Genomic DNA, 22,246 nt, shown 5'->3' with positions numbered 1-22,246 from the left:
TTTAATATACTTCTCCAGATAACTACCCATAATATTGTCTAAACTACAAGTTTAGACAATATTATGGGTAGTTATCTGGAGAAGTATGTGTTCACAAGTCAATCTGCATGTTGAGTGGGATAAGTAACTGAAAATAACTCATGGTGAAAAAAAAAAACATACTGCCTCTGCCTAAGATTGCCTAACTACAACCCTGACTGAAGAGGCTTCTCAAAGACCTCTTCAATCGGGGTCAATGGGATTGAAACCCAGCCCTCTCCAAACAAGTGAAAAATAGAAAAACCACTGTACTGTCATAGAGTACATTAATTCTGTGTTTATAAAGCCTAAAAATTTGCAATAGAGCAGTATGAAGCAAACATTTTGGCCACAGATCCCTTTGATTCCTAGCTTTAGTGGAAAATTCCTAAATTAAAATATTTAATTTTATTGTTCTCAATAATAAAACATTATAATCAACAAACAAAATATTTCTAACCCACCTTCCAAATTTACGTTCCATATTTCAAAGTATGCAGATTTAAAAGATAAAATTAAACTTTGCCTGTCTGTCTGTATGGAGTCCAATCAAAATCAAACAACTGCTTATATTTGGCTTCCAGAAATGCTTGGTGGGGAGAACTCAACAACTTACCTTCCAGAATTAGTGTGATGGGTCAGCCTGTAACGGGCTTACCACTACACCATACCATTGTATTCAAACATTAGAGATAAGCAAATATTATACAAGTTAACATTTTTTTTTAGGATTAGAAATTGTAATGTTTTACACAAACACAAAACATACTGGAAATACAGACTCAAAAGAGCAAAACAGATGACAACTACCCATTTTAAAAATGAAATGACTACTTATTATGACGGTTTAATAACATACATTAAAGTCATTTATGTTGCACTCCTCATTGTTTGAAGCTAATGTCCCTTAAATGCCCACTGCCATTAGGAACATGATTCTAATTGTATTCTCAAATTATCCATTGATCTGTGTAATGTTTCTGTTGGCATTCTTTCATTTTCATCACAAATACTTTATTTCAATTGCTGACAAGTCTGTGAATGGTTTTCACAGAATTTGGATTTTAAGAAACTCCATAAAAATAAATCACAAACAGATAAGTCTGGTTACCATCATGGCCAATTTATATTATCAAAATGACATAATGTAATCTGGAAACATTTCCTTTAAAAGCACCCATGGAAAGTCTTCTGGTATGTGTCTTAGCATCATGCTGTTGAAATCAGACAATACATAAGTTGATTTCTTAATGGCAAAGAATTTGTAGTTTTACAAATTCTTGCAGTATGTTTACTTATATGATTCAAGTTACTTTGACAGCTGAACCATTAGCATTTTAACAAAAATAGTAGTAGTGGCAAATGATGCACGAAATCAAGCTTATATAGCATTAATAATAATAAAAAAAAACAACACCTACACACTTCACCCATCTGTATCCACTAAGAATCTGTCTAATTTCCCACTGAATTTAATCAAACCATCCACTTCCACAACAACAACAACAACAGCAGCAGGAAACCTGTTCCAACAATCAACTACCTGCTGGCTGAAGGCAAATTTCGACACATTTTTCTGCAACCATCCTTCCTCAACTTGAGTTTGTGCCTTCTCACGTGCATAGTCTCAGCAAGAGGAAGAATGCCAGCAACATTTAGCTTACTCAATCCGTTCAAAGCCTTAAACACCTCAATCAGATCTCCCCATAGGTGCCTAGCCTCCATATGCTGCAATTTTCAGAACTGAACCCTTTCTTTGTATGAGCATCCTTTTGTTCCCTTCACCAATCTGGTTGTCCTTCTCTGTACCTGTTCCAGCAGATTTATATCCTTCCTAAAGTGAGGCCTCCAGACCTGTACACATTACTCAAGATGCAGCCTAACCATGGCTTTGTACAAAGGGATAAACTCCCCTCATTATCCCTGCAAGCTAGCAAAGTTTCTGTATATCATTGAAAAAAACCCCATGAGTTGTCCTGGCAGCCTGTCTTCACTGTTCAGAGAATTTCATATCTGACTGCACAATTACTCCCAGGTATTTTTCATTTTCCACTACCCTGAGTATAGTACCACACAGTTTATAAGTTACTCTGGGATTACCACTACCATATGCAGTACCTTGCATTTGTTAAACTTCAACTGCCATTTCTCAGCCCACTGACCTAATTTTCCTAGATCTTGTTTCAGTAGATCACCCTAATCACTGTCATTAACCACCCTGCCAATCCTTGTATCATCCACAAACTTAAACATTAAGCCTGATATATCTTCATCAATATCATTAATAAATATAAAAAACAACAATGGACCCTGGGGAGACTCCACTAATACCATTAGTCCAAGTAGAGCAGTGCCCATTAATATCATTCTCTGTCTTCTTCCACTCACCAATCTCTTTATTCATAGCAGTAACTTGCCCTTAATGCCACATTGCTCCTGTTTGTACAGAAGTCTTTTACGTGCATCAGTATCAAAAGCCTTTCTGAAATCCAAGTATATATCAAAATTATGTTTTGCATCCAGTTCCTTGTTAACTGCATCACAGCATCCAATCAGATTAGTTAGACAAGAATGCCCTTTAACAAAATCCATACTGTGACTGCAGTATAATTACATTCCTGTCTATATGATCCTGCATTACTTCTTTAACCAGTGACTCCATTATTTACTCTAGAACAGATGTTAAGCAAATAGGTCTGTGATTACTCACACCTTTTAATCCCCCTTTATGAATTCAGGATACATTTGCACATTCAGTCCATAAGGACCTCCTCTAAATCCCAGGATGTGCTCATAATTATGAAGAAGTGTTTGCTGCATCCCTTAATAAAATTGGATAGATTCCATCCACCCTAGGCACCGTTTTCATGTTTAGCTTCAACAATTTCCCTTAAATTTTCAGTTATCACAAAACCATTTAATTCCCATTTATAATCTGATAAACTTCTAGTATCCACTCTCCTAAAGAATATCTCATGCGAGAATGTAGATGCAACCTATTCAATTTTTTAAGCAACCTGAGAAGGGTCATCAACAGTTAACCCATTGACATGAAGTGGCCCAATGTGATTCACTTGTTCCTTCTACTGTTAAGATAGAAGTCTTTGCTGCTGTTCTTTGTCAGAGATTCTCATAATCTGTCTTAGCTTGCCTAACTTCCTTTGTGACTTGATTACAGACTACTTTATATGTACCATAGCCGACCGGGCTAGCCGAGTGGGTAAAGTACCTGCCCGGCAACCCAAAGGTCGCGGGTTCGATTCCCGCCTTGGGCTTGGATCAAAGTACTGCAAAAACCTTGGGAGGTGCAATATGGCCACAGAAGCCGATGCGCCAACAACTACCAAATCAAAAAAAAAAAAAAAAATATGTACCATAGGCTTCTGTATCAACTGATAATTTATATGAAGTCCCAAGCATTTTTGTTCTCCGTTACTTGTTTCAATAGTTCATCTGACATCCATTTAGGTCTAATGCCTGGAACTGTATTTCTTCTTTAGCATGAAATGCCTAGTAGCATCTATGATTACTTCCCTGAATGCTTCCCATTTAGAATTTGTAGTTGGTAACATCATCAGTTAGTCCCACTAAATACAATATAAAAACTGTCTAAGACCACTGTTACCCATACTAAAGCAAAAGCCCTTCCTTTACCCTTGACAGTAGTTATGTCTTTAATTAAATTCCACATTAGTACATTGTGATCACTGCCACATTAATATACTGTGATCACTGGGTCCTTTACCTGCAGATTCTTAATGTATAAAGAATCACTGCTGATAACCAGATCAAGAGTATTGCTTTCTCTTGTTGCTTCTCCAACATGCTGCTTTAGTATTAGTATTAGCAATGGCCACATGGTGCAAGGAAGCCTATGGCTTATGCTGCAACAGCCAAAAAAAAAATAATAAAATATAATAAAATCACCATGGGCCTTCCTTGCAACCAGTCTACAATGCTCGGAGAACTTCATGTCTGACCGTATCGTAATACCCAAGTCCCTTTCTTCCACTACTGGCTTTAGTTTAACTCTGTCAAGTGTATAAGTTATTTTGGGGTTGCTGTTCCCCAGGTACGATACCTCACACTTTGCTGGATTAAAGCATAGCTGCCATTTTTCTGACCATCCTTGAAGTCTATCTAGGTCACTCAGAAGAAGCTCTGCTTGGTGGTGATCATTAACTACTCTACCAATCTTTACATCATTTGCAAATTTATACAACATGCCCTCTATCCCTTCATTGATGTCATTGATGAAAATTAAAAACAACAGTTGTCCTAATACTGATCCTTGGGGAACTCCACTTCTTACATCAACCCAATCTGAGGAATAACTATTTATCACAACCCTCTGCCTCCTGCCCTGAAGCCATCCAGCTATCCATCTAAGAATTTTCCCTGAGATTCCAACCTGTTCCAGCTTATAAAGTAACCGCTCATAAAGTGGGACCGAATCAAATGCTTTGCTGAAATCCAAATAAACAATGTCGAAATTATTCCCTAAGTCTAGCTCTTGAGTGACCTTGTCAAAATAGCTAACCAGATTAGTTAAACATGATTTTACCCTCTAGAAAACCATACTGAGTATCCTTTAGAATTCCAGCTGTTAAGTGACCCTATCAAAATAGCTAACCACATTAGTTAAACATGATTTTCCCTCTACAAAACCATGCTGAGAATCCTTCAGAATTCCATTTCTATCTAAATGATCCTGAATTCCACCCTTGATCATTGTCTCTATGATTTTCCCAACTACTGAAGTTAGACTAACCAGCCGGTAATTTCCCAATTCGTCTTAGAACTGCCCTTATGTATTGGAGCCACACTGGCACTTTTCTAATCCAACGGAATTACTCCTGAGTCCAGTGGTGCTCTCATAATAAACCTCAACGGTTCAATGCATTCATTTGCCGCCTCCCTTAAGATTATAGGGTATGTGCCATCAACCATCAATATCATATATTTGGATTTCAGGAAAGCTTTTGACACTGTTGCACATGGAAGACTATTGTACAAATTGGAACAGAATTGTATTAAGGGTAAGTTGCTACAATGGATAAAAGGATGGTTAAGTGGGAGAAGACAGAGGGTGGTAATCAATGGGTGCTGCTCTTCGTGGACTTGTTGTTATTTGGTTTTTAGGAGCATTAGCAACTAAGGCCATATTGCTCCGGGAATATGCGGTGGTCATTTCCTGACCTTTCCGCATCCTCCATATTTGGTGGTCACGGGCTCGAACCCCGGTCTAATCAAGAAGCATGTGCTACGCACTGCTGCTCCTGCCCACCTGGCTACGGAGGCGCCCCTTCATGGACTAATGTTATTAGTGGAGTCCCACAGGGTTCGGTGTTGGGTCCACTGTTGTTTTGTATATTTATCAATGATATTGATGAAGGTATATCAGGCTTAGTGTCGAAGTTTGCAGATGATACAAAGATTGGCAGGGTTGTTAATGAAAGTAATGGCAGTGTGCTACTGCAACAGGATCTAGAAAATTTGGGAAGATGGGCTGAGAAGTTGCAACTGAAGTTTAACATTGACAAAAGCAAAGTACTGCATATGGGTAGAAGTAACCCAAGAGAAAAGTACCAACTGTGTGGTACTACACTTAAGGTGGTAGAAAATGAAAAAGACCTGGAAGTAATTGTGCAGTCAGATATGAAGTTTTCTGAGCAATGCAGACAGGTTGCCAGGGCAGGTCATGGGGTTTTGTCAATGATATATAGGAATTTTGCTAGCAGGGAAAAGGAGGTGATTGTCCCTCTGTATAAGGCAATGGTCAGGCTACGCCTTGAGTATTGTGTACAGGTCTGGACACCTTGTTTTAGGAAGGATGTCGATTTGCTTGATCATGTACAGAGAAGGGCAACAAGATTGGTGAGGGGAATGAAGGGATCCGCTTACCAAGAGAGGCTAAAGTTCTGCAAATTGCAGTGGCTGGAGACTAGGCACCTGTGCAGTGATCTGATTGAGGTGTATAAGGCCTTGAATGGGTTGAGCACGCTGAATTCTGATGGGATCCTTCCACTTGTTCAGATTACGAACCTAAGGGGGCATAAATTCAAATTAAGAAAAGACAGAAGTAGAATAGATGTGTGGAAATTGGCCTTTAGCCAGCGGGTGGTTAATTGCTGGAACAAACTTCCATCAGTTGTTGTGGAAGTTGATAGGTTGAATAAATTTAAGGAGGAACTGGACAGGCAAATGCCTGTTTTTTCATTAAATAAACATGTGAAATTTCAACATCATTAATTACATTTTTTTCAGCTTCACTCTCATAATTTCTCATTGATGTAAAAGGCTTTTCTTCTGTAAATACTGATTAAAAATAACTGTTGAGTTCATCTGCAACTTCAGCTGGGTTATCTAATACTATCCCACATCCATTACATAAGGATCCAATCGGGTTTGTACTCTTCTTTACATTTATATATTTGAAGAATTCCTTATCCCCTCCCTCTTTGCTCTCTTTTCCTGCAATTTTTCATAATCTGCCTTTGCCAGTCAATCTGCCTTTTCTGTGGCACTATTACATATAAATTTGTAGCTGTTATAGGCTTCAGTACTTTTTATTTCTCTGTAACTTTTCCATGCCGTCTTCTTTTGCTCAAGTAATCAATATTCATCCAACTTGGAATCCTCCTCACGGAGCATTTTTTAATGGTATATAAGCATTCAAGAAAACAATCATTCAATCATTTAGAAAACAATCATCCAATAAATCTATAAAAGTCTTGCTAATGTGTGATTGACCAACCAGCAAATTCCAATAAATATCTGGAGAGTTTAAATCCCCCACTATATGACATTCTGATTTATTAGCACACTCTATTTCTCTGTATCTATTTGGTGTATTCCTCACAGTCATTAGGTCTATAACACATTCCTATTCTCAATTTTGTTTCCTTAGTGCTTATATCACACCAAACTGACTCAACATTGCACTGGCCACCCATATTGACTGGATGCACTGCTTTAGTTTAATATGCTTCTTGACAAAGAGCATAATTCCCTTCCACTCCTCCTGTCCTTTGTCTTTCCTGTATACATTGTACTCCCCATATTCAAATTCCGCATAGCTTATGTCTGAGTGACGCCATCTGCTATCCCTACAATGTCTGCATTTGATGAGGTAATCTGTACTTCAAATTCATCAAATTTATTTTTAAAAAAAAGTATGGATCGATGATATCAAATTGACACACCCAACCCAAACTGACACACCGAATGATAACTTTTTTTGGCTGTGAAGTGGTTGTTAATGAAATTGACATGGATTTTCAGCTGCCCAATATCTAAAATTTTGTTTATTTATATACCCATTCAAATGAAAGTGGTCCTCATCACTCATGATTAAAAATGAATGATTAATCTGCATCAATTTTCACCTTCTCTAGGAACAGATTGTAGAATTGCAAACATGTATTCAAATCATGAACAAGTAACTATCGAACCATTTGCAATTTATATGTTTATATGAATGGAATGTTATATCAATATGCAATGTCGATATGGCAACACTTCATTCCAATATGTTCAATTCTCCTGATTGATGACTAACGGATGTTTGAGGGCTGTGTTGTAACATTGTTCTGATTCTTTCAATGTTTTTAAGCACAAACCATATGCATCTGACCTGAAGGTTTTACATTTGCTATAGATGCTATTGTTCTAAATATGTAAATCCAATGTGTTATTTATGGTCTTTTGACTTGGAACACCATCATTTCTTCCAATGTTGAGGTGGCATCTAAATTCACATTTAGTACTCACAACAGCTGCCTTATTTAAAAAATGTTTTGACAGTAAATGTTCAATGCTTATTCAATTACTGCTTCATTTTTACTGAATGCTTTAGTGTATTCCACTCCAAGACACAAATCACAGCACCCTTCTGCAACCACTACAAAATGGGACCACTTTTAAAATAAGTAACTGTTTTTGCTGAAACAGTTACCTATATAATGACCCCATATAATCATTGGGAAATTATGCTACATATATATATTTGCTGCAATACAAGATGCTTGTAGAGTTAAAGCTTTGAAACTTATTAAGGGAAAAAGTTTCTCTTAACAAATCAAAAATAATAACAGGGAGAGGAAATTCCCAAAACAAATCAATAAAAATTAAATAAAGAATGAATAAATGAACATAAAAACTTGAATACAAACAAAAACATATATAACAAATAGAATTATTACTGACCACAGCAAATATTTAAATACTTATTTTTTAAAGAATAATGCAAAATAAAGATAAAAAAAAGGGCACGTAAGTTTTTTTTTTTTTTTTTTACATATCTAAATATTATGTAAAAATTACCTTTGGACTATTTCCTTGCTTAGTGTAAAAGTAAATTTGTGGATCAGATTTCAGCTTGTATTTCTTTAAAACATCACTAGAACTCCCATACAGTAATTGATAAAAAGAGTGAAAGTTCCTTTCTCCTGACTGTTGCACTACAACCCTTGACTACATTTATGGAAACAAAAACATAACTCATGAAATGCAAAATCTTTATATTTATCATTATATTTTTAATTTGTAGTAGTTTTAAGAAACTAATGAATGAGTAAATGATTATAACACTCATAATGAATTACACAACTACAGTGAATTCTACTTCTGAACTTGGGCATTTCCACCTTCCCTTATTTACAGCTAAACAAACTATCAAACAGAGCATGCATGAATGTTTATAATGTGTACAATGTACACACACACACACACACACACACACACACACACACACACACACACACACACACACACACACACACACACACACACACACACACACACACACCTTATGCATCCTACCACAGTGTTTCTTAACCAGTGTGCCATGATTTGGCATGAATGTGTCATACATTTTTTTATTTTGAATATGTTTCTATACATCTGTCAACAGTCCATGGTACATGGTATCACCAATGAAACTTTATTACTAATCACACGAAACTAAAGGATACATTGAATAATTACATACACATACAAAAGTTTACAATAATATATGATAGAGAAAGTACTAGGAGTGAGAATATTCTTGACGTCATCATTACTAAGGAATCAGATGACATCACAGGGCTTAAAGTACAGGAACCATTGTCAAGAAGTGATCATGCATTCATCAGTTGGAAAAAGAAAGATGTTGAAGTACTTAAAGGTAAAGGCAATGGTTCTAATTTAAGAAGAGGGGACTTTGACAATTTAAGGAACTATGGCATCGGTGAATTTCCGAGGATGGCGAATACATTTGAATTATGGAACACTTTTAAAGTAAAAATCATAGAAGCCATGAACACATACATACCTTTAAGAAAATATTTCAGGAGGAGGATTCCAAAATGGATGACTGCAGAGCTGGCTAGTCAAATAAAGCAGAAAAAGATAGCATTGGACAGTTACAGAGCAATGAAAAGTACTGAAGCCTACAACAGGTAAAAGTTGATCTGTAATAGTATCACAAATAAGATCAGGGAGGACAAGACTGTGTGTGAGAAAGCATTCGCTAAGAGAACAAAGACTGGGGACAAGGAATTTTTCGTGGATGTGAATACAGCAAAGAAGAAAGCTAATCAGATTGGACCCTTGTGTAATGAATGTGGGAAAGACTTAGTTAACCCAGATGATGTTGCGAATGAATTGAATGGGTACTTTGCATCAGTCTTTACTGACAAAAAATCCTTCATGCTGAGAAGAGGCTCTGCGAGTGAGACTGGGCCATATGAAATTAGTGATGTCATAAGCACAGATGATTGTTTATTAGAAAAACTTTTGAGCATAAAGGCAAGTAAAGCTCCTGGGCATATACCCTGTAGTTTTGAGGTAAAACATCATGGAGTGTATTGAGCCATTGAGGTTAATTATGAGGGCATCTTTGGACTCAGGGGAGATTCTTTAGATTGGAGAATTACGAATGTATCGCCAATACATAAAAAAGTGAAGTTTGTAACTACAGACCAGTTAGTCTGACTTCAGTGGTAAGAAAAATCTTAGAGGCACTGATTACGAGCACAATCCAGGGACATTTAGATAGATATTGTATTTTGAAGTATACAACATGACTTTGTTAAAGGAAAATCATGTTTAACTGACTTAGTAGGCTATTTTGACACAGTTATTCATGAGCTGGATTTAGGAAACAATTTCAATATAGTTTATATGGATTTTAGTAAAGCATTGCATTTGACTCTGTCCTTCATGAAAGGTTACTATATAAGCTTGAACAGTTTGGGATTAATGGTAAGATTCAAAGATGGATTGCTGGGTGGCTGCAGGGCAGAATATTGTGATTAATGGATATTATTCAGATTGGTATAATGTCAGCAGTGGGGTCTGTCAAGGACGTTCTTGGACTACTGCTGTTTCTCATTTTCATAAGTAACATTGATGAGAGGATAAAAGGTGTGATGTCAAAATTTGCAGATGACATAAAAGATTGGCAGATTCGTTAATAATGATTGGTACCAAGCAGCACTTCTTCAGGATGACTTGACAGACTTCAAAGATATCAGAGAAGTGGCAGCTATGTTTTAATGCTGCTAAATACAAGGTCTTAAACTTGGGGAATAGCAATCCCCAAATATGCTTGGTGGGGTTGAATTAAAAACAGTGGAGGAGAAAAGAGATCTGGGAGTTACAATACAGGCAGATACGAAGTTTTCTGAACAGTGTAAATAGGCAGTTAGGAAAGCCCATGGTGTCCTTTTGATGATTTATTGAACATTATCCTGTAGAGATAAGGAGGTCATAATCCCACTGTATAAGACAATTGTAGGATCACATATGGAACACTGTGTTGTATGAAATTGGGATACTGTGTAGTATGGAAACCTCATCTGAAAAAAGACATTGAGCTTCTGAAAGGGTTGAAAGATGGACAACTTGAATGGTGAGATCAGCAAAAGGACAACCATATGAGGAAAGACTCCGATTATGTGGGCTACAGAGCTTGGCAACTAGGAACTCAGAGGGGACCTGATTGAGGTTTATAAGACCCTGAGAGGGATTAAAAAAATAAATGAAGGCAGAATTCTCACTGTTATAAAGAATTCCAGAAATAAATTCAAATTACAGGGTTGAGGTTTAGGTTAGATTGTAGGAAGTTTTCTTTTAGCCAGCAAGTCATTGATTGTTGAGACAAGTTTCCTTCGCTGGTAGTTGAGGCTGACAGTTTTAATAAATTCAAAGATCAACAAGATAATTACCTATATGAGGAGGGAAGCATATAATTTGTATTTCCTTATCTACTCAGTTTTTTTTTTTTTTTTTTCAGTGCAGCAAAAGTCTGTGACTTTCTTGAATATAGGGCAAATGCTATTACTATTGTGCTATTTGTTGTTCTTTGAGATTTTGAACTATAGTTCAGTGTAGTATAAGTTTCTGATCTATATTTTATTATGGTAACATGAAAAAGGTTGAGTAAAACTACTCTATACAATAACATAATTTTAAAATCATTTTGAATTTATCTGAAAATTTAAATTAAAAGTATGAAACTATAATGGGGGGGTGAAAAGTTTTTAGTCCAATAGAGATCACAAAGGACTTCTTGAAAGATAATATGCCAATCTGTGCTGCAACTCTTCTTGTGTTTTCACAGACAATTTCAGGTTTGCAACTATATTCTTCTCTTTAACAGAAGGTGTTGAAGTGTAGAAGGTGAATGAAGATGGCAATTGTTGAGAGAATCAAGTACCATGCAGTCATTGAGTACTTTCATTTAAAGGAAATGTCACTAAAAGAAATTCATGAAAACAAGCAGCAAACATTAAATGAATCCTGTCCTTCATATGCCATGGTCAAAAACTGTGTTCCAGCATTTAAGTGTGGACGAGACAGTGTTGTATATGCACCCCATGGTGGGAAGCCTATTACTATGTTGTCACCTGCAAATGTGGATGCCATTCATGACCTGATCATGCAAGATTGCACAATAACATTGAAACACATGGTGACAACAATCAACATCTCCCACGAGCAAGCTCACAATATTGTGGTGAATGTTTTAGGAATGAAGAAAGTTTCTTCGAGGTTGGTCCCTAAAGCACTGAATGCAGATCAGAAGCAGGAAAGAATTAAGTGTTTTCATGAGATTGTGCAGCATTTGAAAGCTAATGAAGCTCAGTTTTGGGGGGGTACGTCACAATGGATGAAACATGGGTTCGACCTTGAAACAAAAGAACAATCGAAACAGTGGAAGCATCCCTCTTCTTTCCATCCTAAAACGTTTTGAGCGCAGAGTCAGCTGGGAAAGTTCTGGAATCTGTCTTCTGGGATGCAGGAGTGATCGAGATTGATTTCCAAACGAGGTACCACTATCAATGCTGAGTATTATTCTATTCTACTGAGACATTTCCATGATGGAATTAAAGCTCAGGAGGAGCAGGAAATTAGCCAAAGGAGTCGTCTTGCATCAAGACAATGGACAGTGTTGTGAATCAGCCAACACTGCATGACTGTAAGTTTGAACTACTGAAGCATCCACCCTACTCAATGGATTTGGCTCTATCACACAGTTTTCTATTTCCAAATCTCAAAAAGGACTTGAAAAGACAAAAATCTGACAGTGACAATGATGTGATGTGATGTAGCTAACAATTGGTATGAATCAAGATCTTCTGAAATCTATTTGAGTGGGCTACAAAAGATAGTGGATTTTTAACAGAGTGTGTTGCCTGGGGGGGGGGGGTACTGTGTTGAAAAATAAATGGGCTTGCTTTCACAACTTTTCAGCATTCCTCCTATGAGAGGCTAGAAACTTTTCATCCCCCCCCTTGTATAGAGTCTAATCAGCTGAAATTAATAATTTTTACCATGCACAAATTAACTGCTAAACTGCAACAACTGGCAACTAATCTATAATTAAACAAAAAAATTATACCAAAAGGAAATTAATTGTGCTTTAAATTAAATAATCCTATTTCTAGTAAACCTAGTAATACCTATTCTTCTTGCAAACATTTAAAAATTATTTAAAAATTTCAGTAGAGCTTTAAAAAACCAAAAAAAATTAAACCTCTTCAAGGTTTTGTTTGTGTGACTTTAGAAGATTATTATATCACTTTGCACGAAGTTTGAAATATCAAAATTATAAAGCCTAATAACATCATATATGAACTTTAAAATAAATTTAAATTAAAACTGACTCTAAATTGAAAAGTTACAAGTACATAGAGCCAACATTTGCAAACCTTTTCAAGGAGGTATTTGCTGATATGCCCTCCTAAAGGGTCACCTTTAAAATCAAAGTTGATATCCATGTATTTCCCAAATCTGCTTGAATTATCATTTCTGTTTGTTTTAGCATTTCCAAAGGCTTCAAGTATGCAATTGGACTGAATAAGAATATTTTTCACTCTGAAAGTGTGTGGAACATCATTAGAATTTGTTTAACATATATATTCATAAAAATTTGATTAACATTAGAAAGGGAGATATCTTTTTTAGAAGAAATATGTTAAAAATTCAAAAACATGCAACTATCTAAATATGTGAAAAACAAAGGATAATAACATAAGAATAATTCTGAATACAGCACTTTATAAGAAATTTTAAAATCACAATATCCCTCATGTTAAGCAATTTCAAAGTGTGCATTTTTACATTCATACACACTGCCCTACCAGTAAAACTGGACACCCTTCTGTTGATGGTCACATCCTACCTTCCCTATTATGCCAAATCACATGTCAGACAACTATAAATACATCATAGGCCTTTGAAGAGACAATAGTACGATTGTGAATGCAAGATGCCATAAATGACGGAGTTAACAGACTTGGTATGGAATGATAATAGAGTGCCATGTAAGTAATTGGTCTGCAGTGACATTTCAGTGGCACTGAAGATCCATATATCAATGACCAATGATGCAATCTGCAAATCAAAGTGGACTGGTCCTGAAACCATAAAATCAACCCAAAAAACCTCCAAAGCTGATGGAACATGACAGGAGAGGCTCCTGCAAAGCATCATCTGCTTAGAACACAGGTCAATGTTGTATCAGCATAGGCCTCCAGAGAGATGATTGATACACATGTCAGCCAGTACAGTGTGCAGGATGCTGCATATTATGGGTTATCATGGTTGTGCAGCCACCAAAGGCCACTAATCACCCCGACTAATGCCTGACGCCATCTAGCTTGGTGCAAGGCCCACAGTTCTTAGACCATAGACCAATGGAAGGCTGTGCTTTGGAGTTACTAGCCACGTCACACAGTAAAACAATGTGATGAACATGGCTGGGTGTGGCAGATGCTCAGAGAAAGCTACCTGCCAGACTATATCATCCTAACAATGAAGTTTACTGGAGGCAGCATGATAATTCTGTGAATGTTATTTATGGTTTTTCTAGGACTATTTTTCATTTTGTACAAAACCATCAATACTGAGGTCTATCTGGATGTCCTTGACAATGATGCATTACCTAGGTTGTGGCAGCACAATGAAGAAGGCCCATAACTGTATCAGTAAGACAATACTCCATGTAATATGATAGTAATAGTTATAGCCACACAGTGCAAAGAAGCCAGAGGCTTTTGCTGTACAGGCCCGGGGGGGGGGGAGTAGATAAGAAAATACAAATTATTTGCTTCTCTCATTACATAGGTAACTATCCAGTTGACCTTTGAATTTATTCAAACTGTCTGCCTCAACTAGTTGTGAAGATAACCTATTCCAGCAATCAATGACTCACTGGCTGAAAGAAAACTTCCTACAGTCTAGTCTAAACCACTTCCCTGCAATTTGAATTTATGCCTACAAGCTCTGTAATTCTCTATTAACAGTCAAAATTCTACCTTTTTTATTTTACTAACCCCTCTCAGAACCATATAAACCTCAATCAGGTCCTCTGAGGTGCCTGGTTGCCAAGCTCTGTAGCCCATATAATCAGGTTCTTTCCTCATATGGTCGCCCCTCTGCTGATCTCACTATATGAATTGTCCATCTTTGGACCCTTTCAAGAAGCTCAATGTCTTCTTTCCAGAAGAAGTCTCCATACTTGAACACAGTATTCCCAATGTGCTCTTAGAATTGCCTTATACAGTGTGATTATGTCCTCCATATCTTTACAGGATAATGTTCAATAAATCACCAATATGGCACCATGGGCTTTCCTGGCTACCTGTTTACACTGCAAGAAAACTTCGTATCGGCCTGTATTATAACTCTCAGATCCCTTACTTCCTCTGCTGTTTTTAATTCAACCCCACCAAGCATATAATTTATTTTTGGGTTGCATTTTGCTGCATTAAAACATAGCTGCCACTTTTCTTGTCATTCTTGAAGCCTGTTCCAAGCCACCCTAAAGGAGAACTGCTTGGTACTGATTATTAACCACTCTACCAATCTTCATGTTGTATGCAAATTTTGACATCATGCCTTCTATCCCGTAATCAATGTTGTTGAAATCATAAACAGTGGTCCAAGAACTGATCCCTGGGTGGGGAACCCATTTCTGACTTTATGTCAATCCTAAGAATATCCATTAATCAACCCTTCGTCTTCTGCCCAGCAGCCACCCTGCAATCCATCTTAGAATTTTTCTGGTAATCACAACATGTTCCAGCTTATAAAATAACATCTTATGAGAGACTGAGTCAAATGTTTTGCTAAAATCCAAATAAACTATGTTAAAATTGTTCCCTACATTTAGCTCACGAGTAAGTGAATAATAATAGCTTACTAAGTTAGTTAGACATGATTTTCCCTTAACAAAAACCATGTTGTGCATATTCAGAGTGCCATACTATCTAAATTTCCCTAGATTGCACTCTTAATCACTGATTCTAAGATTTTCCCTACCACTAAAGTCAGAACAACTGGAGTGTAGTTACTAATTTCACTCTTAGAATTCTCTTTTTGTATTGGTGATATATTGGCACTTTGCCAATCCACAGGAACCTCTCCCATGTCCAAAGATGCTCTCAAAATTAACTTCAGTGGTTCAATACACTGCCTGGAGGGCTCCTTCAAAATAGTGGGTATGTAGCAACAACTCTGGGAGCCTTACCTGCCTTATGCTCAAAAATTTTTCTAATAAACGTTCATTTGTAATTTTGAAATCATAAATTTCATATGACTCAGCCTCATATGCACAGCCACTTCTCAGCATGAAGGGTCTTTCTTCAGTAAAGACTGATGTAAAGTACCAAAGTACCTGATTAATTCATCCACAACATATCAACTGAGTTCTCTAAGACTTTCCCACACCCAGTGCACAAGGATCCGATCCGATTCGCATTTTTCCTTCCTTGTATTCACATACATGAAAAATTCCTTGTCCCCAATTTTTGATCTCTTAACCAGTGCTTTATCATATGCAGCCTTGGCCTCTTAAACCTTATCTATTGTACGATTACAAATCAACTTGTAGTAGTTGTAGGCTTCAGTACTATTCATTACTCTGTAACTGCCCCATGTTATCTTTTTCTGCTCAATTTGACTAGACAGCTATGCATTCATCCATTTTGGCATCCTCGTTCTGCTGCAATACTTTATTAATGGTATGTATGCATTCATGACTTCTGTGATTTTTGTTTTAAAGGTTTATAAGGCTCTAGGAGAGGTTAGTAAAATGAATAAGGGGAGAATTGTCACTTTTATAAAGAATTCCAGAACTACAGGCCATAAATTCCAATTAAAGGGGTAGAGATTTAGCCTAGACTGCAGAAAGTTTTCTTTTAGCCAGTGAGTCGATTACTAGAACAAGTTGCCTCCACAGGTAGTTGAGGATGACAGTTTGAAGAAATTCAAAGGTCAACTGGTTAGTCATTTACATGAGGCGGGAGGTTCATAATTTGTATTTTTTTTTACCCTTTTTTTTTTTTTTGGCTGGTGCAACAAAAGTGTGGGGCTTTCTTGCACTATATGGCTATACTAATACTAATATGAATATTCATTTATTTTATTTTTATTTTTTGGCTTGTACAGCAAAATTCTATAGCTTTCTTGCAGTATGTAGCTAATACTATGGAAACGGGTTTCAATTAGGAGTCGATATAAATACAAAGCTACTTAAAATAAATTAATTATGACTAATCACACATTAATATAATTTGGATATACTGGTTTTAATAAGCATATCACAATTAATACTTTTATAGTTACTCCAAAACAAAAACAAAACCATAAAATATTAACTATAAAGTTTCAGAAAAATATATGCACCAAATAAATTCGCATTTAGTCTGATTTCATTTACAAATTACCTTTCAATTTCTTTCTGGCCACTAACATTTGTAATAGCTGCAATATAGCGCATTATAATTTTTGAAGCTTCTGTTTTTCCTGAACCACTCTCACCTACAAAAAAAATTACAAAATTATTTATTGTTATATTATTTTTATTATCTATCTATACATTAAAAAAGTTTTCCTCCTAGTGATATTTATTCGAGTCAATGGGAGAAGAGGGCGAGGCAATTATGTCACTACAAATGCATTAATTACTGACAACTGCCTCCATAACATTCACCAACTTTATGCACATTTTTACTGTCTAACATTTTATGTTCCATTGTAACGTTTTTTGTATATTATTGAACATTGTATATTTGTATATATTGTGGTTTAGTATATTTTGCAAATATTTTAAATATTTGTATAGTTTGTAAATATTTTAGTCCAGCTCTTTCAGATGCAAGAATATTCCTCATGTATTATGGAACCTGTTATGTTTGTTTGTTATTTGGTTTTTAGGAGCATTAGCAACTAAGGCCATATTGCTCCGGGGATATGCGGTGGTCATTCCCTGATCTTTCCGCATCCTTCGTATTTGGTGGTCACGGGCTCGAACCCCGGTCTAATCAAGAAGCGTGTGCTAAGCACTGCTGCTCCTTCCCACCACGGTACGGAGGTGCCGTATGGAACCTGAAGAAAAAGGCCTTTTCCTAGGTAACCTATGTAAACACAGGTAAATAATTATATTGGGCGAAGTCCAGTATAGTATACACCGGCAGGAGTTCAATGAAAGCAAGGAAGATGGCGATGATTGACAGGTGAAGGCACCTCCCTTTTTTCTGATTATTTTGTCGTCAAGGAAGAGGGGGCTTAGGTAGGGTGTTTATCCCTCCATTCTGCTGTTTTAAAATGGGAAAATGAGTTTCTGATTTAAAAACAGCAGAAAATGTGGGGGAAAAACACCCCTAGGCATATCAACCTAGGAGGACAGGACAGGACAGGACAGTGGGTGGGGAAAGCACTGGCATCTGCCAATCACTGCTTTGTTCCTGTCCGTTTGTCCAAATATGGGAGTCGCAACTTGTCAATCAAAGTTTTCCCATTGTTTTGCTTGCCGTCATGTTGGAGGGTGTACACTGCTCTGGAGGTTTACCGTGATATTTATTTGACCATGAGAATGCCGCACACTACAAATGCACAGGTAACGAGTTACCAATAGGTTCGGTCTGGTGTACTAACTAGCGGCCGGCTGCGAGCACCGTTTAAGAGCTGTATCCTCGAAATGTAAGAAAGATTGGATCTCGCCATGATGTTCATCATAACCTCAAAAGTCATCAGTCATACTGCATGATGAAAGAGATGGGGAAGGATTGACTGGAACTTAGATCAACTGGTAAAATACAACCACTTTGCTTATTGGAGGCTTGAAGTGGTGGAAACCATGTTTAGTCTCCAGAGCAAAGTTCCAGTAAACTCTTCCATCATGCAGTATGTCTGATGATTTTGGAGGTTATGATGAACATCATGGCGAGATCCAAACTTTCTTACGTTTCAAGGGTATAGATCTTAAACGGTGTTCGCAGGCCAGCCGCTAGTTAGTACACCGGCTCAAACTTATTGGTAACTCTTTAGGAGACTTCCAGATCAGTTAGTGTATAATCGTGCAACCTCTACTCTGCCAGATAGTAACTGGAGGGAGTCCGAGTAGTATATGCGGGGGACATCGACGAGGCCACATTATGTCAAGGATATGGGTATATTCTTACCATGCGAATGCCACATCCAAAAATTTCATTACTTCATACAGCATGTCCCCCACCCAACTTTTTCTTACTACTGAATACACCATGAATTGTCAAACTAATAGAGTAAGCTTATCTGTGAAAAGATCTAAATCTCCCAAACACATCCTAGTTCATTTAACAAATATACGTGATCTCAATTCTAATCTCAACAATGTCCATTTCCACTTGAAGTCTGTCAAACCCCATGTACTTTTTCTAACAGAATCTCAGTTATTGGTTGATTCAAATACTGCTCATCTAAGTTGCCCAAATTATTCACTGTATGATTCCTTTTGCCTCAAAGGTAGTACTTGTGCATATGTTCATTCTGATATTCCCTATCAGAGACTTGGTAATTTGGAATCTCCTCTTTTCGATCTTCTCTGGCTTAAAATCTCTCTACCTCATTGTGTCAAATTCATCTGTTTTCTCTACCGTTCTCCCAAATCCACTAATCACTTGGAGCTCTTTGACTTCCTCTCATTGCAACTTGATTTTCTCCAGTCCAACTTTACTAACAGTGAGGTAATTTTACCTTGGTGATTTTAATGTTCACAACTACAGCTGGATTCCATTTTCTAGTCACACCGACCCAGCTGGTTGAGATGCTGACGCTTTTGCAAATACTAATGACCTTGCACAGATTGTTCATTTACCTATAAGAATACCGGACAATCCTAACCATACAACCCTTCTAAATACACGGTCAAAGTGAGTGATCCTTTAGGCACCTCAGATCATAACTTGGTGATTGTCTCTTCTCCAATTGAGCCTTATCTCATGGCTATACCCAACCTCTTATTGTTTGGCATTAGAAGAATGCAAAATGGGATGACCTGCAAGATTTCTTTTCTTCTTTTCCTTAGTCGGAATACTGTTTCAAAACTTCTGATGTCACAGTCTCCTAAGATCATATCAGTGATATTATTCTTGTAGGAATGGAATCCTTTATTCCACACTCCAATTTAAAATCTCGTCCTTTATCTGAACCTTGGTTTTCCAATAAATGTGCTAAGGCTGTTCAAGAGAAGAACGTTGCATATCGTAATTGGCTTGTTTCCAATTCTTCACTTTCATTTTCTGCCTACACCAAAGTTCGCAACAATTGTAAAGCAGTTATTAATCAGTCCAAACCAGATTTTTAACAGGTTAGGAGTAGAAAACTTGCTTCATGCCCTAATGGTAGCCGAGCATTCTGGTCTCTTGCCAAAGCTATTGGCTGCACCTTTTGCCCATCTTTGCTCCCACCTCTATAAAAACCAGATGGTTCTGTTGTCACTTCAGCCAAGAATAAAGCTGACCTGCTAGCATCCCATTTTTCTTCCAACTCATGTATTAATGATCTTAAAACACCTCCCACCATTCCCAACACACTCCATTCAATGCCTCCTGTGGTCTTCCGTCAAAAGGATGTCAGAAGGATTTTGACGAATCTTGATGCTAAGAAAGCTCCAGGTCCTGATGGTATTTCTCCACTTGTTCTCAAAACCTTTGCTCCTGAACTTACTCCTATTCTTTGCTGCCTTTTTTCCCTTGATTATTCCAAAGGTGTTTTTCCTTCTGCTCAGAAATTTTCTCATATCCAGCTATTTCCTAAAAAACATGACAAATCCCTCCCATCCAATTATCGTCCCATTGCAATCACTTTTACTCTTTCTAAAGTAATAGAGAAATCAATTAACGGCCAACTCTTAAACTACCTAGAAACCTTCCGTCTGATCAACAGTATGGATTCTGTCAGTGTCGATCCACTGGTGATATTCTGGCTTAAGTTACCCATTTATGGACTAATTCAATGGAAAGGTTCGGTGAAACACAAGCAGTTGCTCTTGACTTCTCAAAGACTTTCGATCATATTTGGCATAAAAGTCTTCTACACAAGCTTCCATCTTATGGTTTTCCAACTGTTTTTCGTAATTGGTTATCCAGTTTTCTCTCTGATCGCTCACTGAAGGTGATGGTAGATGGCTCTCTGTCTTCTAACTTCTACATTAATGCTGGTGTCCCCCCAAGGTTCAGTTCTTCCCTAAACTCTTTTCCTCTTGTATATTAATGACCTTCTTCCATTGACTGGAAATCCTATCCATAGTTTTGTTGAGGACAGCACATTGCATTCCACTTTCCATTTTGAGAAATCTTGTCCTGCTCAATCATTTTCAACTTCTCAAATATCAATTACCAATTCCTTAAATGTCGATCTCCAGGTAATTCTCCAGTGAGGCAAAGACAACTTAGTTGATTTCAATTCTTCTAAAACTCAGTCTTGTCATATCTCACAAAAAGGATTCTTCTGCTCCTATGCTTATCTTTGGTGACACTCCGATTTCTAGCAAAATGATATATCTCTTTTGGGGATTACCCTGACTTCTAATCTCTCTTGGCACAAGAACATTACAAACATTGCTTCCTCTGCCTCAAAAAAACTTGGTTTTCTCTTTTGCTTTCAGCATTACTTTTCTTCCAAACAGCTGTTCACTCTGTATGAATCGCAAATCCGCCCTACCATGGAATATTGTTCCCACATGTGGGGTGGTGCCCCCAAAACCTCTCTCAGGCTTCTAGATTCCATTCAGAAGAGGGCAGTTAGGTTAATTAACGACTCCTCTCTAACAGAGTCTATCCACCTGCTTTCTCATAGACATACTGTTTCTGCTAAATGCCTTTTCTACAGATACTTTTATGGGCTCTGTTCTTCTGAATTGGCTTCTACAATTCCCGCTCTCTCTTTCAAAACAGTCCGAACACATGCTGCCACCAGCCAACATCCATTTACTGTCCAACTTCAAACTCACAGAACCAACTTTTCATCTTTTTCGTTTATTCATTCAACTACCATTTTCTGGAACAACCTTCATTCATACGTATTTCCTGAAAATTACAGTCTGCAGAAGTTCAAGTCTAATGTCAACAAATATCTTCTCTCATCTTCTCAACCTCCAACCCAAGCACGGTACTAAGTACTATAGGTTCTAATACCTCTCACGTTTGGGGGTTTCATAAAAAAAAAATAATAATAATAATTACATAGGTCATTTCCTAATTAGATATCGACCAGTGCGTTTCAACAGGTGTGTATTTTACATAGAAAAGATTTGACTTACTCTGCATGCCTCTACATTTTACATAGAAAAGCGTGCACAAGAAGTGTGCAAGAAAAGCGAGCAGGTAGCGAAGCCCCCTTGCATACATTATAATACTTCATTTAATTTAATATTTCAAAAGCCTCAATAATGCAAATGTACATAGAGTATGTG

At 37.1% G+C, this 22,246-nt stretch overlaps 1 protein-coding gene across 1 annotated transcript in view; it reads right to left on the bottom strand.

Annotated features, from left to right (window-relative positions):
• Positions 1-22,246, bottom strand: part of LOC150079390 (unconventional myosin-Id-like) — a 302,739-nt gene that overhangs the window by 141,415 nt on the left and 139,078 nt on the right. Inside the window, exons 3-5 of the mRNA XM_090384045.1 lie at positions 17,238-17,331; positions 13,218-13,383; positions 8,344-8,493 (exon numbers count right to left, since the gene is read on the bottom strand). Coding sequence (XP_090240171.1) covers positions 8,344-8,493; positions 13,218-13,383; positions 17,238-17,331 — 410 coding nt within the window. The remainder of the gene's footprint in view (positions 1-8,343; positions 8,494-13,217; positions 13,384-17,237; positions 17,332-22,246) is intronic.

The sequence above is a fragment of the Mastigoproctus giganteus genome, chromosome 10 (genome assembly GCF_048544385.1).
Source record: "Mastigoproctus giganteus isolate SK-2022 chromosome 10, ASM4854438v1, whole genome shotgun sequence".
NCBI classification, from domain to species: domain Eukaryota; kingdom Metazoa; phylum Arthropoda; class Arachnida; order Uropygi; family Thelyphonidae; genus Mastigoproctus; species Mastigoproctus giganteus.
Note: the sequence above shows the minus strand (reverse complement) of the source record. Positions and strands in the feature narration are given on the sequence as shown.